This window comes from Prionailurus viverrinus, chromosome A1 (assembly GCF_022837055.1).
Source record: "Prionailurus viverrinus isolate Anna chromosome A1, UM_Priviv_1.0, whole genome shotgun sequence".
In the NCBI taxonomy this organism is placed as follows: Eukaryota; Metazoa; Chordata; class Mammalia; order Carnivora; family Felidae; genus Prionailurus; species Prionailurus viverrinus.
The window spans coordinates 140,467,870-140,487,913 of record NC_062561.1 but is presented as its reverse complement, the minus strand read 5'-3'; the positions used below and the strand labels follow the sequence as shown (position 1 = coordinate 140,487,913).

At 35.8% G+C, this 20,044-nt stretch overlaps 1 protein-coding gene across 2 annotated transcripts in view; it reads left to right on the top strand.

Moving 5' to 3' along the window:
* CERT1 (ceramide transporter 1) overlaps positions 1–20,044 on the top strand; it is a 106,360-nt gene that overhangs the window by 71,772 nt on the left and 14,544 nt on the right. Inside the window, exons 9-13 of one of the 2 annotated variants that reach the window (XM_047844209.1) lie at positions 2,862–2,954; positions 7,439–7,525; positions 9,928–10,020; positions 10,554–10,631; positions 17,793–17,888. In XM_047844209.1, coding sequence (XP_047700165.1) covers positions 2,862–2,954; positions 7,439–7,525; positions 9,928–10,020; positions 10,554–10,631; positions 17,793–17,888 — 447 coding nt within the window. The remainder of the gene's footprint in view (positions 1–2,861; positions 2,955–7,438; positions 7,526–9,927; positions 10,021–10,553; positions 10,632–17,792; positions 17,889–20,044) is intronic. The other variant, XM_047844289.1, reaches the window with a different exon arrangement.

Sequence of the window (20,044 nt, the reverse complement as noted above, 5' to 3'; positions counted from 1 at the left end):
GTTTCTTAGGAGATTTTTGATTACTAATTCAATTTCTTTACTGGTTATGTGTCTGTTCAAATTTTCTGTTTCTTCCTGTTTCAGTTTTGATAATTTATATATTTCTAGGAATTTGTGCATTTCTTCCAGATTTCCCATTTTATTAGCATATAATTGCTCATAATATTCTCTTATTGTTTTTATTTCTGCTGTGTTGTTTGTGATCTCTCCTCTTTCATTCTTGATTTTATTTATTTGGGTCCTTTCCTTTTTCTTTTTGGATCTCAGTTACATTTTATGTGAAATGTAAGAATGTGGGTGTGATACACAGTATGTATGTGTGTGTATACTTACGTGTATATAGATAGATATAGATATGTATATAGATACGTGTATATGTGTAGTGTACATACGTGTGTATATATGCATATAAGTATATATGTATATATTTATATATGTATAAGACACATTCTATAAGAAATAGAAAGTTCTTGAGTGGAGAGACTAGTTTATCAACAAATAGGTCTTTTAAGTAATTCGTATAATTGGGAAGGAAAGTACAGTGGTAATTTAATATGATTTAAGTGAAATTTCTGTTTCCTTCAAAAAGTATTTGTATGCTTCCAATGTGCTAGCTCTAAGCTAGAAATGGGAAAACAGCAATGAGCAGGAAATTGTCCCTCAAAGAGCTTAATCTATTGAGAGCAATTAAATAGGTAATAGGTGATATAATAACAGGTATTTGATAGCAGTATTGTTTATACTGTTTCTAATGTCAGTTCTATTATTTTTTCAGCTGAGTAATAGAAAATTAATATTTAGTGGTTATTTTTCTTGGTTACCTATAATAATCCCTTGTATTACAGAAGACATATACTGAATTGTTAGCTAGTCATGTCTAAGAAGACCAGAAATTCTAAGATTAAACAATTTTACTTATTAATGGTATTAGTAAGAGAAAATCAATTCACTGAAGATGTTTGCTTACATTAATAGGCTCTCATATGTAATTTCATGTGGTTTTTCATTTTCCCTTAAGTCCTTTGAATATTATTATTGTGCTGTATGTTTTTGTTGTGTTCAGTTTTTAAAATTTAGGTATAGCATAAGTATGGTAAGGTGTGCCAGTCTTAAGTGTCCTGTGTGACGATTTTTATGCATATGTATACACCTCTATAACTGCCACTCAGATTAAGATAAAGAATTTTTATAGTACCCCAGAAGGTTCCTGCATGCCTTTTCCTGGTCCATACCATACCACCATCTCAAGAGGTGACCGTATACGTATACACTCTTGTGTCTGGCTGTTTTTTCCCTCAACATTGACCATGAGATTTATTTGTATTGTTACATTTAGTGGTAGTTTATTCTTTTTTATTGTTGTATTTCATTGTATGACTTCAGTTTGCTTATCAGTTTTTCCTTTGGTTTTTATATTTTAGCTATTGTGAATAAAGCTGCTATGAGCTTTCTTGTACATAGCTTTTGGAGGATATTCACTCATTTCTCTTGGGCATATACCTATGAGTAGAATCGTTGGTTCATGGGGTATATGCTAGCTGTGGTGGATATTGGCAAACAGTTTTCCAAAGTGGTCATGTCACTTTATACTTCTATCAGCAATAGATGAGAATTCACTTGCCTCTTTACTCTTAGTAACACTTGTTATTGTCAAGTTATTGTGGGAATTTGTTTTGTTTTTAAATTTTAGCCATTCTGGTGGGTCTATATACCTGCTTTCTCTTGAGTGTGCAAAAATTAGTCTTTAAGTCCAATGAACAATTAACTGATTTGTACAAGCTTTAATGCAGATAGGATATTTGGAAGTAGTTAGCTTTGTGTGTGTTCCTGTGGACTTTAACTTAGCCCTTAAGGATTTGAGGTAAGGGAAGGGAATAAAGAGAATAAATACATGTTCCTTATAAGCTTGTTAGACTTAAGTTATCAGATTTGACCAGGGCAGTACATTTCGTGTTGTAGAAAGAAGTTTGAGATTGGTAGTGCCAGGGCCAGCCCTTTTTAAAAAATATTTATTTATTTATTTATTTATTTATTTATTTATTTATTTATTTATTTATTTATTGAGAGAGAGAGAGAGAGAGAGAGAAAGTGCTAACAGGAGAGCGGCAGAGAGAGGAGAGAAAATCCCAAGCAGGCCCAGCACTGTCAGCTCTGAGCTGGGGGAGCCCATGGCGAGGCTAGATCTCAGATCTGGATCTTAGGAAGCTGAGATCGTGACCTGAGCTGAAATCATTACTCTCACTCTTTTGACTGAGCCACCCAGGCGCCCCAGGGCCAGCCTTTTTTTTAATGTGTTGACTTTGGGTCTTTTAACCCCGTACGGCTATAGATTAAAGGTGAGGGTCAAAGTAGAAATCTAAGCTCTTTTTCAGCTCTAAAATAGTTTTAACCAACAGTGAGAAAAGTACTAGACATTCATCTTTCTTAGAATATATTTTAGCATTCATTGATTTCGCCTGTTGGTTATTTTCTTCACATCCATTGCTTTCTTTCTTTAAAGCAAAATAAATACACCTTTACTGGGGGGAAACAAACACATAAATACATTGTAGGCATTTCTAGTGTTAATTTTATCTTTTTTCTTTTTTTTTTAAGCATAGGCACTTTCACAGTTACTTAATACACCTAAATATATAGCCCACCTATAAGGTAATTCTTAGTGGTGATTTAAATGGTGGTTTGTGTGTAAAGTATATCTCAGAGAAAAGTGTTTTCTTGGACAGAACAATGCTCATTTTTCACAGGAGTGGGATGTTTCTTTTTATTACTGTTGTTGTTTAGCCAAATTATAAAATTTCAGTGAAATGAAGAGAAAATTCCACTTCAGATGTAATTTTTCACTTGCCTTTTTTTTTTTTAAGGAAACTGAGAAGAGAAGAAGAATAGAAGAAGCATACAAAAATGCCATGACAGAACTCAAGAAAAAATCCCACTTTGGAGGACCAGATTATGAGGTATGAAGTTACATTTTGATTTTAGAAGGAGGAAAATATAGGTCATATCTATCATAATGTTGCAGGATTTTTTTACCACAATACCCGGGATTCATTGTCGCACTGCTTTGAAGAATGAAGACTTGGACACAAAATGAACAGTAGGCAAAACTTTATTAGAGTATAAGATTAGAAAAGAAGAACAGTAGGAAAGTTCTCTTTACAGAGAAGGGACATTTGGAAGTGAATGCAAGGACCATAGAGAAGGGTCCTTGTTCTGTAAAGTTCTGGTCAGCTTTCCCTCATCCCTTCCCCCTTGTTCCTTCTCAGGTTCTACCCTTATGGGCTTGATCACTCTAGGTTCTGGGTTATTCTGTAGGTGTTGGCTCCTTTTCACTGAATTGAGTGGTCTATGGCCATACTTAGGTCTTTTGTCAAATTTCTGAGGAAAACCTGAAAGGGAGTAGGTGGGGTCTGTTACATTCTTAAGAGGAACCTTACTCCTGAGGGGGTTTGTTGTGGTCAGACACTCCCAGCATTGTTCCAAAATATGTGTTTTTCTCCACCCAGGGACCTCAGACCCTAATCTTTCCCTCTCAACCTACTGAATCTTATCTTCTTCTATCATAATAAAAGTGATTTTTTTTTTTTAATTTTTATTTTTGAGAGACTGAGACAGAGTGCGAGTAAGGGAGGGGCAGAGACAGAGACAGACACAGAATCCGAAGCAGGCTTCAGCACAGAGCCCAAGGCGGGGCTTGAACTCACAGACTGCGAGATCATGGCCTGAGCTGCAGTCGGGTGCTTAACCGACTGAGCCACCCAGGCATCCCCAGAAATTATATTATAATCTTAAATTCATTCCTTAAGATATGCTATGTATGCAAGACACTGTACTAGGCATGGATATACAGGATCCTGCCCAAGTACCTAATGGGAAAACAGGCTATTTAACAGGTGAGTTTAACACTGTTAGCACCAAGAGGTTTTTGAGTCAGGGGTGGCTTCCCAGCATCTTAGCTGAAATCTTAAGAATGAGACGGAGCTAGGGGCACCTGGGTGGTTCAGTCGCTTAAGCATCCAAATTCCACTCAGGTCATGATCTCACAGCTCATGGGTTCATGCCCCACGTCAGGCTCTGTGGTGACAGCTCAGAGCCTGGAGCCTGCTTCAGATTCTGTGTCTCCCTCTCTCTCTGGCCCTCCACTGCTCGTGTTCTGTCTCTCTGTCTTTCAACAATAAATAAACATTAAAAAAAAAGAAAAAAAAAGAATGAGACGGAACTGGAGGGTATTATGCTAAGTGAAATAAGTCATTCAGAGAAAGACACATCTCATGTGTTTTCACTCTTATGTGGAACTTGAGAAACTTAACAGAAGACGATGGGGGAAGGGAAGGGGAAAAAATAGATACAAACAGAGAGGGAGGGAGGCAAACCATAAGAGATTCTTAAATACAGAGAACAAACTGAGGGTTGATGGAGGTGTGGGGAAGAGGGGAAAATGGGTGATGGGCACTGAGGAGAGCACTTGTTGGGATGAGCACTGGATGTTGTATGTAAGCGATGAATCATGAGACTCTACCCCCAAAACCAAGAGCACACTGTACACCCTATATGTTAACCAATTTGACAGTAAATGATATTTTTAAAAAAAATGAATGAGTAGTCTGAGTAGAAAGTAACCAGGTGAATAGCAAGAATGTTTGCTTGTAGGGGCTGAAAAGGAAAACTTAAAAAAAAAAACAAACAAAAGCATTTTGCCCACAGGGAAACTGAAAGACCTTATCGGAGGGTGGAGCCTATTGAGAGGAGGGAGTAGTAAGCCAGGCTTGCAAGGTCTACAGGAATCCTTATATATCCTCAGGCAATGGGTTTTAAGCAAGTGAAAGTTTTCAGATATACCATTTAGAAAAATCATTCTTGCTCCCTGCTGTGAGGGTAGTGGATTGAAGTTGACAGCCATTGACCGGCAGCTTCCAAGACTTCAGGCTCGCAGGTGAGAATTGAAGATAACCTAGATTAAGATACAGTAATAGGAACAGACACCAGAAATAAATTTACATATTTAAAATTAGGATTAAAGAGTGTAGTGATTGAATGAAGGGAACTGGAGGTGCATATGAATTTTGAGACATTAACCGGAGGAGGTTTTAGGTATTATTGGATACAAAGATCTAACGCTTAGGTGAGAAATGGATAGATAGGCTGTGGATTTCAGGAATCATCACATGACTGAAGCCAATGCTGTGGGGAGAGCAAGGGTAGAACCCTGAGGAACACCCACATTTAAGGGAGTCCAAAGAGGAGTCTTGGATAGAAAGGAATTGGGAAATTAGGAATCCAAGGAGAGAGATCTCTTCCAAGATCATCATTAACATGAGAAATGCTGCTAATGGAGCAAGTAAGCTAAAGAGTGGTGTTTCCCACAGATTTAGCAATAAATAGCTATTTTCCTTGGTAAACATGATGAGTTAAAATGGTTTTTTTAAGTTGTTTTTTTGATAAAGTAAATTTTATTCCAGTTACTGTAGTTCTCCCTTACATGTGCCATCAAAGGAAAGATGTACCTGTCTTATTTGCCCATTTCACTTACCAAAGTAGAATTTTTTAATGCTATAGTTCCCAATTAGTAGACTCCTGAGACTGAAGTGATTGCATAGATTGAATGAGCATTAAAATTTTTCAAGTGTAGATGTGGTTATGATCAATAGAGGTTTTAAAAGCATTAGGAAATATGTTTGAGTTCAGAGTAGATTTTGGCTATTTCGTATTTTTCTTACATTAAGCAAAGTTACACTGCTGTTACTTGAATGTCAGAAATGTTTGGACTTATAAAGGGAATCCTGTAGGAGAGAGGCCTCTGGAGTGTTGTTACTATTCTTGTTGGCGATCCAGCTGGTCGTTTGATGGCTGTGTTCACTTAATGATAATTCATTGAAATTTGCACTCTTTGTATATTGTAGCTGAATAAAAAGGTGTGTGTGTGTGTGTGTGTGCGTTTAACGTGGTTATGAGGGAGCCTCATAGCTCTAAAAGAACTAGTGCATTATATTGGGGCGCCTGGGTGGCTTGGTCGGTTGAGTGTCCGACTTTGGCTCAGGTCATGATCTCGCAGTTTGTGAGTTCGAGCCCCGTGTCAGGCTCTGTGCTGACAGCTTGGAGCCTGCTTTGGATTCTGTATCTCCTCCTCTCTCTGCCTTTCCCCTGCTCATGCTCTCTCTCTGTCTGTCCATAATAGATAAACGTTACAAAAATTTAGAAAAAACAAAACAAAAAACTAGTGCATTAAATCAAGATGTCTCATATGCCTGTGACAAGTGACAAGAGCATTACACCTTAGTTCCTCCCACCCTTTTTGCGTTGGCCCCAGGTGATGTCACGTTGCTAGGTTAGGTACTTTCTAATGGGATAGTGATGGCCTAGGGTAATCATTTAACTGGAAAAACTCCAGACAGACCAGCAATTATTCATGTGTCTTACTTTGGATATTTAAAAATTTAGGGAACCTTAAACCCAGCCTACCTTTTCAGCCTCAGCTTTTCCCCTAACATGAAGCTATTGTTCCACTTACAGTCCACTCACTTGTTTCGTGTCAGCAGGAACATACTGTGCTTATTTCTGTTTTCTATTATTCTTTGTACATTTGATACAGCTGAGGTTCCAGTTGCATGAGAATCGGTTGGAGAACTTATTAAACATACATATTCCTGGCTTCACCCAAGATCCACTGAAAAGTAATTTCTGCGTACGGGGACTAAGAATTTTCCATTTAACAAGTTCCCAAGGCAGTTTCCTAGCTGATTGAGAACCACTGCTTTGCCATCTAACCAGGCTTTCAAGCATCAGTTCAGTTTTTCTTTCTTCATGAGATAATAGTCTTTGTTTAGGAAGATGCCCCTCAGAAAACTCCTGTCTGTGCTTGTTATCGGCTATCAATAGATCTTATGTAACTTTGTACTTACTTTTCTGTGATTTTATATGTTTTCTCTTATCAGGTACTCATTCACAAGTACTCACCTCTGCCACTATAGCATGAAAGGAGGCATAGACAATTCCTAAATGAATGAGCATGATTATATTCCAACAAAACATTATTTTAATTCCATATTATAATTCTCACATCATGAAATGTTGCTATTTTTTCTTCTCCAGCCACTTAAAAATGAAATTCTCAGCTCAGAGGCCATGCACAAGTAGGCAGTGAACTAAATTTAACTCCAGGGCATAGTTCAGCAACAGCCCTGTTCTAAACTATCACCCTAACACAGTGTTGGTCAGTATACAGTGGGTATATGAATATTGAGTATATGAATTAATTGTGACACTCATGATTTTGCACAGAACATATGTTACTTGTCTTTTGATATTACTTTATATATTAACTGGTTTATAAATATTTGTCAAGTCACATTTCAACTTTCCTGTAGAGTTAATGCTAGGATTATAAAGGTTTTATATTTTCTTTAATCAACTGTTTTTTTTTTCCTCTCGTGTGTTTGAATAGGAAGGTCCAAACAGTCTGATTAATGAAGAAGAGTTCTTTGATGCTGTTGAAGCTGCTCTTGACAGACAAGATAAAATAGAAGAACAGGTATATCTGTTTTTAAAAATTCTAACACACACACACAAAAATTCTAACACTAGGCATTCTTGATGTGTGTTATTTTATATAAATAAAATTTGAAAATTGTGAACCTAATAGCCCAGAAAATGAACTGTCTTCACTGAGTCACAGATGTAGAAGAATCTTTACAAGTCACTTCCTTCATTGATTCATTTCTAAGCAATGGAAAGGAGACCACTGATTGTTTACAGGAAGCATGAATAATTTACATGAAATTAAACGGAAATATTCCACCTGTTCCCCTTGAAGTATCCAACTTTTATTATCTTTCTATTTAGAACAAGTATATATTTAATCTGAATAAAACAGTCTCTGTGAATTTCTCTTTACCACAAAGTACTGACCATATGAATTCACAAGGAAGAAGACCAAGAATGTATTTTTTTTCTTCTAAATTACTACCATTCCATTTTTATTATTAACTCCTTTAAAGCTTTAACAACTTTCACCTTCAGTTGCTTCCTCACTTTTGACTTTGCTCAGTATTTCATTGTTATCAAATTCGCAACAGACATACCCAGCTCTTTTTGGAAAGTGAAGGAAAACATTTCTTAAATCCTTTAACTCTAGTCTCAGGAATAGTATGATGATCCTTTGCCTTCTTTTAGTTATGCAGTAGTGAAGTTACCATATATTACCACTAGATGGTACTTAAGGGTGAATTTTAGTCACTCTTCACAGGGCTTTAAGCATCTTGCAAATAAATTCGTAAATGTATCAGTTGTACTACAAATTAACTTGCGTAGATAAGTTGGCTTGTCATTCTTTGTCATTGCTAGGGTAGTCATGACCGTTATGCCCATTTACTGGTTTGTCTCCCTGAGGGTAAATCACCTCCAAGAGTGACATTTTCTTTTCATGTTTATTTTTCATTATTTTTCTTCTAAATCAGTGATAAAAAGGTGTTGTTACATTAATTTATAAAGTATATCACTCATTCAAAAGAGATTATGCAGCATTCAATAAGAGTGGAAACTTTCAGGTCCTAAATGAGCTCCATATTTGTACGCCTAAAGTGTAACCTGAAGGAGTATCATTGTGTTTGGCTTTACTTCACCGTGGTGTTTTTTTTATTTTGATTTTGTTTTAAACTAAGTTGTGCTATTTGGGGGAGAGTCGTGTGCTATTCTGGGAGAGTAGGTCGAGACAACTTCAGTCTGAGTTTTGTAAATGACTAACTATGTAGCTGTAAACTTATCACTTAAATTCTCTGGGCCTTGGTCTTCTAATATGTAAAACAAAGAGTTACACAAGATGATTCAAATTCTCTCTTCTGGCTCCAAAATGCTACTCTACTGGATACTAATGCAGTGGTTGAGTTGGAGTTTAAAAGGATCGATGAACACTTTTGTAAATTTTAAAAGAAAAATATTCATGGGACTATTTAACTTCAGTCTGTTGTTGACCCTGTGGTAGATACGCTACAAAATAGGTCATTAAACAGACCATGATTTTCCTTGCCTAATAGACATGTTGATATCGCGAAGATAATTATAGTATGGTAATGCTCTAGAGTAGTAAACTTCAGTAATTCATGAAGTGAAGTTCCAAAGATTCAGATCATTAGATATTGCACGGGGCTCTCCACAGCACAGCCACTACTTAGGTATTCTTCAGTGACATTTTTGAGTTTACATTGTTCTAGGTTATTTGCCAATATAAGGAAAGATATTTTTAATAAAGTGGTGAATAAGAAATGAGATCTTAGTTCTGTTCAGATAGTGCTGAATAGAAATTACTGCTTGTCTTCTGCATAGTTAGAAGATGAGTACACACACAACACAGCACAGGCTCTGGTACATTATATTTAGTAAATATTGACTAAGTGAGAAGAAACTAGGCAAGCTCAGGAGGAGGAAGCAGGTTAAGTGACAGCTTAACAGGTGTGATACCTTAATGGAAAGGAGATAAGATATCCATGACCTGGTCTTTGGAACAAAACTGAAGCAAACGATGACACTGGTTCAGATGGTATAGCTCTGCACATCCCTGATGAAGTAGAATGATTGGAATAATTTGGCCAGAGTTTGAATATAAGAAAATTACTTTAACAGCAGTGTTAATTAAGATTCATGGTAAATAATGCCATGCTGGTATTGGAGAGTCTGACCAGGGGCAGAATCAAAGAACCCATCCCTGGTCAAAGGTGGTACCTATGGCGTCTGAAAGAAGAGACTGATTTAGAATACATGAAGTAAGTGTCGGGATTTGGCAAGGCTTGTATCTTTCGAGTATTTTTGTGATTCAAGTATTTATAAGTACTAAAGTGTTCAGTAATTAAATGTTGATAGTTCCAGGTTATATTATCCATTCTCAAGCTACAAAGTACACTTTAAAACCTTCCCACCTAACATTACATGTTTTCTTAGTCACAGAGTGAAAAGGTCAGATTACATTGGCCTACATCCATGCCATCTGGAGATGCCTTTTCTTCTGTGGGGACTCATAGGTTTGTCCAAAAGGTAAGCTAATGTCACAGCTCACTGAAATTATATATTGTATTGTTCTTCAGTGTGGATGGAACTATCTTGTTGTATAAGGTTTCTCTCTTCTTGAATTTAGGTAATGAGACTTTTGGGTATTTTATGTTTTCTTCCAAACATACATTTTTGTATGTTTTTCCTCCAAAATGGTTAGAAATCATCTTCTGAATATAATGTTCTTTCTTTTTTCTTTAAGGGGAAAGGGGGGGATGGGGGTGGATAGGAGTGGCTAATCTGATAGTTAACCAGAAGCATAACTAGTTATATTAAGTCACTTTTTTTCTTTGGGGTTAAGTGGTATTATGTTGTATTACTGGAAGCACTGCATTCTTTTTAGAAAGATTTTGGAGCATAAACCATAATAGGTGCATGAAGTCAGCACTTGCTGCTGAGCCTGTTTCATATGGTGCTTTGTTCTCTCTTTCTTTATCTTGTGTTTGGAAGTTGGTACTGAATGCTCTGTTGTGCCTTTGTTCTGATTACTTGGTTTTTTCTTTGTCTGTCTCTGGTAGCCCTATAGTCGCTCTTCCTCCATGTCTTCCATTGATCTCGTCAGTGCCTCTGACGATGTTCACAGATTCAGCTCCCAGGTACTGTATGAATGTATAGAGCGGACTTGAGTCTTTCCGTGCTATATTTCAGCCTGCTTTCCCAGTTCCTAGATATCTTTCTGTTAGGCCACTTGTTTGGTTTTGAATTTTAAATGGTAATAAGCATTTAAAAGGCCTTCCTTATCTACTAAATAGTTCCTCTATCAGGCTTGCATGTGCCCTTTGTATCCTGTACTGTGAATAGCTTGGAATTTTGCCATGGAGGAGGCACTCCTGAAAGATTTCAAATTGAATTGTAACAAGTAGGAGATACCTGGTTTTTAAATACCATGTAGTTTCTTTAGATAGGATTCAACAACTTTGATGAACATGGTTTACAGAGTATGTTATCGCATAAAAGTAGGTTTTAATAGTCTCCCTTTTAATCTCGAGTATCTCATATTTCAACAGGGAAATGTCTTTTTAAATAATATTTGTCTCATTACTATTATTATACTAAGCTCCATTGAACAGATTGTATTTTGTTATGCAAATTACCCTTGGATATTATAAATTAATGTTCTTTTTCATATACATGATTAAGGATTTAGGAATTTAAGACTGGAAACTACATGCTTGCTGTCTCTACCCTCATAATAATGTCCAAGTATTATCAGAGGAATATTTTTTAGTATCAGCATTCGTTTTTTAAAGTTTTTTTAATCCTTGTATCTTTGCCATTGAGCTATGTATCTTTATGGTGATTGTGTTTTATTGGATTGCATTATGTTATCTTATGTTAAGAAACTGTGCTTTCCAGTCAGAATGACCAAGTGTAAATACTGGTTAGTTGCATGATCTTGGACAATTTTTCTAACTCTTCTGTGCTTCACTTCTGTGATCTAGCTAGGACTGTGATCTGGCTAGAGCCTGGCCTGTAGTAAATGCTAAATAAGTGTGAGCTTTTATTAGTTATTATATAGCTATTTGTTAGCTATTGTTACTATAATAATAACAATTTCTTTGAACTAGTCAAAATTTTCCACATTATTTTTTTTTGCTATCAGAGTACAGTTGACCCTTGAACAACGTTGAGATTGGGGCACTGACCCCCCCCTCCCCCCGGTCAAAAATCCACATATAACTTTTGACTCCCCAAAAACTTAACTACTCACAGCCTACTGTTAATCAGAAGCCTTAAGGAGAACATAAATCGCTGATTAAAATATACTTTTATGTTACATATATACTGTATTTGTTACTAAGAAAATTGTAGGGAAGAGAAAATACATTTGCAGTCCTGCACTTTATTTACTGAAACAAATTTGCATTCAAGTGGGCCTGCGCAGTTCAAACCTGGATGTTCCAGGGTCAATTGCCTTCCAGTAAAAGTTTTTTAAAAGTCCTAATTTAAAACAGATTTCTTAGTTTATACATATGAATAAAATTGACATTTGTTTTTAACTCTGCAGGAAAGAGGAAAATTAAGTTTAAGACTCAAAATGTATTCTTTGACTTTTGCAGCCTTTTTCTCCTTGAACATGTTTGAGAGAGAGATGTATCAGTTCTGCTTCAGAAACCACCTAGAACCAAACTTATTCTAATATTTCTTAATCATGTTCATCCATTTGTGCAAGCTTTTTAAAGGCATATCATATTTGCAATAAATCCGTGACAAAACTAGATAATACTGGGAGGCTTTGGTTTATTCTGCTAAGCTCCACCTTGCATTAAAGTAATAGAGTAAGAGACTAAAGCTCATCAGTACCAGTCACCATTTTTCCTTAAAATACAGGAATACACAAGCTATGAATGAAAACATAATGAGAGCGATAAATGAGTGTTAAGCTACTGATAGGTGCCTAAGAATTAAGGCCTCAGAATGCAGACCTCCGACCCAAGCTGTAGAGCTATAAAACAGCTGAAATTCTTCACGTACAGATGAATATATTACTGAGACGCAGGTGCCCATGTTTTTACAAGACTTTGCCACATTGTAGCATACTTCTTTATATTTTGTGTAACTCATGTATATAAGTTGAGAAAGATCTTCTGGTGGAATTTTTTTAATAGGTGATGCTTGTGATTATTTATAATCTTTTTTTAGCTTTTGATTATTGTACCATTTTACTTATTTATGTATTTAGAAAGCAAGCAAGCAAGCAAGCAAGCACATGCGCCCATGCACAAACAGGGTAGGGGCAGAGAGAAAAGGAGAGAAAGAATCTTAACCAGGCCCCATGCCCAACACAGAGCCCAATGTGGGGCTTGATCTCAGGACTGTGAGTGAGATCAGGACCTGAGCAGAAATCGAGAGCTGGACGCTTAACTGACTGAGACACCCAGGTCCCCCTTTTCGCACCACCGTTCTATATGCCAAAAGAGGCAAAATTGAAGAATAATGACTTTGAGGTCTTCAAGTATTTATGGTCCTTGCTAAAGTATCTGTTGTCATTAGCAAATTTGGGCTCTGGCCCTTAACTATTAATTTGGCTTTGCCTGTGTGTACAAATCTAGGCTTATGACTACTTTGTTCTTGATGAAGTTATATTCATGCTCCTGATTGAGTAGAATAATTAAACATAGAACTGAGAGATGTCCTGAAAATAACTTCAAATAAAATATGTGAATCTCCTAGGAAATTAGTAGCAACACACGAGTCTATCTAATTGGCAGATTTGGAGAAAGAAGTAGCTCTTACACTGTACAGAAAGTAGAAAGAACTTGAATTTATAAGTCGATCTTTTGGATCACATTTATTTGTATATCACAGCAACTATTGATGTCACCTCAAAAATTAAAAAGCAAAAATTAAAAAAATCTTTATTCAGAAAAAAAATATATCAAAAGGTGGGCAATACATCAGGTTAATCATTAGTAGACATTATTGCAACCACGGTTCTGTATAAAGCTCTTTCCCCCCTTTATGTCCACAGCAACACTTTATTATTGTGGTAATTAATTATTTAACCCCCTCCCTGTTTGTTGTATAATAATACATGTTAATTTTAGCAGAACTAGAAAATAGAGTAAATAAAATTAAAATATTAGATCACTGTTAATATTCTCATGCATATCCTTTTTCCATGTATATAGAAAATCAGTCACATATTGATTAAGTACACAGACTTTAATAATTGTCTTCCTACCAAAGTAAGTAATTCAGTACATACTATTTTGTGACCAGTATTTTTTTTTTTAAAACATATAATTAAGCCCATCTTCTCACTGGTAAATATGGATCTTTATCTCCTTTTCTGTTGTACAGATGTGCATACTGGATTTACCTACTCATCTAATATTGAACATTGAGCCTGTTTTCAGTTTGGCTGTATTGTAAATAGTGTTACAGGAGCATCCTGTTAAATACACCATCCTTGTGTGTGTGTGTGTGTGTGTGTGTGTGTGTGTATCTTTGTACACTTATCCAATTATTTCCTTAGGATACATTCCTAGAAGTAGAATTGTTAGGACAAAAGCCATACACGTGTCTAAGTTTTTGTTGTTGTTTTTGTTTTAATTTTTATTGCCAAACTGTTCATTAAAACAAGTGGAACCAGTGACACTCCCAGGTCAATTTTCTTTTGTTATGTTGACACTGAATATTATAATTCAGTTACTTTTTGCCAGTCTGATAGACTAAAAGTTTTGTTTCTTGGCCTTTTGCATTTCTTCATTGAACTGACAATTTATGTCCTTGTCCATTTTTCCTTTGCGTTAATAGTACACTGTTAATTTGTTATTAATAAATCATTCTATCCAACAAATCCCTCTATGATTGTAACAATAAGCATAGTTGTATTCCTTCCACATGGGTAAGAGAAAGAGATTGGAGCAGTCTTTGAGCCCTTCTAGAGTCTTGTTCATTAGAGTTTTGATCATTACATCAAAGAGCAGTTTTTGTTTTGTCATCAAAAGGCAGTTTTCTTTTAAAATTTCTGTACTGATAATGTTAGAAAAATCCATTTAGTTTCCTCAAATAGCATACAGAGTGTCTCAAATGGGAAGTGAAAGAAAAGGCTAGAATTGGAGTGCCATCATCTCTTATTTAAAATGTGTTTCATCTCCATTTTTCATAGTTCATTTGCTATGAAGATATTTTGTATGTCATCTCATCATTTTCGACTCTAGGTCCAAAAAAAATCAAGGGCATGATTCCTGAAATTATACTATCTAATTAAAACTAGTGAATGCTATTAGAGCAGATGAAACCTGCTTCAATGATTTTGATCCAGTCTTTTAAAGTGATGGCAGATGTTACTAGTAATATTATTTCATAGTAGGGGCACCTGGGTGGCTCAGTTGGTTAAGCGTCCGACTTTGGCTCAGGTCGTGATCTCGTGGTCCGTGAGTTCGAGCCCTGCGTCAGGCTCTGTGCTGACAGCTCAGAGCCCAGAGCCTGTTTCAGATTCTGTGTCTCCCTTTCTCTCTGACCCTCCCCCGTTCATGCTCTGTCTCTCTCTGTCTCAAAAATAAATAAACATTAAAAAAAAAATTTTTTAATATTATTTCCTAGTATATCGAATTTTGAGCCTAATAAAATGGTAAATTTTGCTTGTATTTATCCTTGTCCTCCCAACTTAATGTTTTCCAATCACTTTGGATGTGCAGTCATAACTGAAAACAGTAAACAGATCATTAGGTTAGATTGGAACTGTCAGTGTGGACACAAATGCCTGAGTCATTGCCCCAGTAGTAACATTTACTACTTCATATTTCATTACAGTGAACATGAAATTCTTTATAGTGAGATTTTACCTGTATCACCTCTCTTCTTAATCTCAGTGTTGTTACCTCAAGGAAGATGCCATATGGATAAAGATTCCATGATAAAAGCTTTGCAGAGATGGTTACTACAATAATTGGGTACTTCAATTTCTTTCATCTCCTAGAAAGAAGCACAGCACTAAATTCATCTTGTTTATTTCTTGCCCTCTTAAGTCTAGTAAGTGTATAAGAACAAAAGACTGAACACTTTTCCATAGATGCAGTGGTAACTAGGATAGGAATACCATTTTTTCATCTATCTAGAAAGACAGTGTTAAATGTGCTTACTGTACATTGTCTTAACTTATGTTACCAGCTGTCAATTTATATTTGTGGAATCTAGTTTTGGGGGGATCAAAACACAAAAACATTATTCCAACATTTGAAGTAATTTGTCAGAATTATCGCCCAAACAAAAACACAGTTACCTGTGTACTTTCCAACAAAAGCTTACATGGTACTAAATTTTTTTTTTTAAGTAGAACTCTTTTTTAACAGAGTAAAATCCTTTCATTCTTCTTTCCTAAGTAGTCTATTTGAAGTAGGTCTTATTTCTGGGAAGAAATTTTTTTCTGCCTTTTATCTCATAATAAATATAGGTGTTCTCAACTCTTAGTGTCCCATCTACAAAGTACATATTTCATATCTAAAGATTTTTAATATCTTTGGATCTAAAAAGGGTAAGAATTTTTCCCAATCACGATGTAATACAGACAAATGAATCGAGCCAGTGCTATGGTGGTTGTTTGTTTATGCCTACTAATTGGAACTTTCTTTGTTCCTTCCTCTTTGGGAATTCAGTTAAATTTTGTATGTCCTCATAATTTGGAACCCTGCATTAGTCCTCGTTACTGTCTCAGAGCAGATTTCACATTTTTGGAGGCACATAAATTTTTCCATGCAACCCCTGGAGTTATGTTTTCTAATGGAACCTTTTTAAAACTATAGAATATACTATTAGTTACGTTTTTTCAATTTCTTTCAAGTCTGTAGCCCAGTGCCATTCACATTGTTTGGAAGATAATATGTAAAGCTATAGAATGTTAAAAAAAAATTTTTTAAGACATAAATGTTATGTTCGTGTTCATTTAGTACAAAAATAGATTGTAGAACCTGAGTATAAAATCTTTATCAAAAACTTTTATGATTATTACCAATGACACTTAAAAGTCATACCTACTTTTAGTAGCAAAAATGCATTCTGAAATCGAGAAAACTTTATGTAGTAAAAGTATATGTCTCTGTAACATATTGGTAACATCTTTCTGTGTAGAAAAATTATACCTTCAGAGTTAATAATTTTAGGAATTTTTGCCCCCAAATCATTAATATATTTATTTCAAAAAATAAACCTGGTTCTTGTCTGTATCCCTAATGAGCACAGTAGACTTCATGCAAAATAAGTAGTTAAACTTAGGAATAAATTAAGTGGAAGTATAATATACATATTTCCAACTCTTTTCATGCCTTCTCTAATGTACTTATTATATAAAACAAAATTATGAGTAAAAGGTTAGAAAATGGAGCTTAGAGAAACCGTCTCTGTAGATGGATAAAGCAGCTCCTTCAGAAACCATCTTTTTATCACTTCACTTCTGTTTCAAAACATGTTTCAAACTAGGAGAGTTTGCAAATAGCACTCACATGAAATCTTACCAATAAATGATTGTGGATTCTGGGAGTGTGAAATACTCAGTTTTATTTAAAGTTTATGTAAGATGTGGAGGAGTAACTGGTGATAGTTAAAAGCAGAGGTTTTATTTAAATTTCAGGAAAAAGACAGTAATTTAAAAGAAGACACTAAAAATTGATTATTTGTAAATGTCTGCATATGTGATTATTAGCATTTTCCCTAAAAGAATGCAAAACAATGAAATTGGAGTCAAGTAAGTAGGGAATTGGTTATTTTTCATTCATAGTAAAAGTGAAGTGAAGTTTATCAGTGAAGTAATAGAAGTTTTTTTTTTTTATCATTTTGTAGCGAAATCTTGCCATACATATAACAAACTGTTATCTGTGTAGTCTTAAACATAAAAGCACTGGACTAGATTGTCTCTTTGTGCCCCTTTTACCCTTAGTGTCCCATGATTTTATGTGTTAAATAATTATTTCTGTAAGAAAACGTTTTCTAGTGAAGGAAGGAACTTTTTTTTTTTCCAGAAAATGCTTATTTTTGCTGACTTGCTGCACATTAGGCCAATATATGTTATATGAGTGAAACGTCTTCCTTCTCTGCATTTCTCCCTCCTGTCATTAACCTGGATATGATATCTGGAATGTGGACTAAACTCTTCAACGCTGTATAAAATCTACTAACCTTTGTGCATTTGGTTGCTCAGCTTTCTAAAAACATCATTTCTAAACTGAAATAAACTGAATACCGTTCTCTTTTAGAGATGATGACTTGGCTATTCATTGGATTGGGATTGTTATGATTTTATTTTTCTTTCCAAGGTTGAAGAGATGGTGCAAAACCACATGACTTACTCATTACAGGATGTAGGTGGAGATGCTAATTGGCAGTTGGTTGTAGAAGAAGGAGAAATGAAGGTAATTCCCAGTAAAATGTTAGATTGCTAAATACAGCTGTGTTACAGTCATAGTATCATTACTGCCCAGTGATGTGAAAGAGGATAGCGTTGTAAAATTCCTTTTAAACAGATTGTTACATATGATCAAAGAAATGTGCAACCCATTCTGTTTTGCCTGGGCCATGGAGAAAATAAATTTGGGGTTTTAGATATGAGCAAATCATAACTAGCTGATGGCTCTCTATTTGGATATTTCTCTTAATTTATTTTTTAATATATTAAATGATGTACCCAGATCACTTTGTTCCCCTTTTTGGTATATACTTCTAGTCCTTTCTCTCACTACATCTTCTTTCAGTATTTGGAGATGGGTCTGCTAATCTTGTTCATATCCTTAAACACCAGAGACAGAGAATAGAGCAAGAACAAGATTTAGAGATGGATTCTAAACAGCAGCTGCATGGAATTTTGGATTACCTTGTGCCCAAGGCCATGCTAAAGATAAAGAGATGTTTAATAAGACTTTTCCAACCTGAAACTTTCATTGGGGAAGGAGGATGTTGACTTTTAAAGATACTGTTACTTGTCTCTTTCTGATAATGTATTGAAGAAGAGCACAGATGAGTAGTGAAGAAAATTGGAAAAGAAAGAGTTCTCTGATTTGAAGCAGCTAGATTGTTTTACACTGAGGAGAAGCATTTGAACTATGTCTAGAAATGGAAGCAAAGTTGTGACAAAGATGAGGCAAGGGTCTTTTAGACAAAAAATACAACACAAGCAAAATCTTGAAGACAAACTTCTTATTCAGGAGTTTTGAATAGACTGTATTGACCAGAATTATTCTAGCAATAGAGACACAATATTAAATATATTGGAATTTCTTTTCCTCCTGAATAGAGGACGAATTAAGAAGAAAAAAAGAAGAGACAAGCAATTGAGATAACAAAATGTTAGCTATAAATCTAATAAGCTGAGGGATACCTGGGTGGTTCAGTCTGTTGAGTGTCTGACTTTGGCTCAGGTCATGATCTCGTGGTTTGTTGGTTTGAACCCCATGTAGGTCTCCATGCTGATAGCTCAGAGCCTGGAGTCTGCTTTGGATTCTGTGTGTGTCTCTCTCTGCTCCTGGCATTTGCACTCTGTCTCTCTCAAAAATAAACATTAAAAAAAATAATCTGTTACCCCAGACTTAAGCATAATGTTTCTGACATAACTAGATAATCACAGGCCTTCCCCCAAGAGTAAGCCCCAAAAGAAAACCAGGATACATATTCTCTGTAGAGGAAGGGGTGAGCCAAGCCTACCCGTCCTTATTCTGTACTCGACATTCACTTAGGACATTCTTTCCCCCTTTGGGAGGAGAAAGTGAAGGGGTGCAGAGAAACCAGAACCTGATAGTCTAGATGAAGTCCCTCCATGCAGAATGAAGAATAGAGAATAAGTGTTCCTACAGCCCACATTGGAAAGAGAGTGACTGCATTGTGGATAGTGTGAAATAGCCCGACGAGAGAATAGTCTATTGTCTATAGCAGTAGGTTAGCCACTGTATACAAAGTAACATTTTATTTTTTTTTTAACACTTATTTATTTTTGAGACATAGAGAGACAGAGCGTGAACAGGGGAAGGGCAGAGAGAGAGGGAGACACAGAATCGGAAACAGGCTCCAGGCTCTGAGCCGTCAGCACAGAGCCCGATGCGGGGCTCGAACTCACAGACCGTGAGATCATGACCTGAGCCGAAGTCGGACGCTCAACCGACTGAGCCACCCAGGCGGCCCTACAAAGTAACATTTTAGGAAGATTAAGCTCATAAGGAAGAAACCAGAGACCAAGTATACCACTTGAGAGGGTCAGGTACATAGTGATGAAAGCCAGCTAAAAGAAGTAACCAATAGTAGAAAAGTCAAGCTGTTGAATAGTAGAAGAGTCAAGAATCTCCTACATGATGAGTAATGAGCTTAATAGCTATGTGAAATGTGAGGGGAGGAGTTAAAAGTCTAAACTTTCCAGTTCAGGTGACTGGAAAATAGCAGTCCCAATAACATGAATAAATGAGCATATAGGAAAAAGTAGTTTGGTGAAGGACATTTTAAAAAAGAAACTGTATGTGAAATGCCTAACAGTATCTGGACCCATAAAGCACTCCATAAATTGAGAGCTAGTTCTTATAATAAC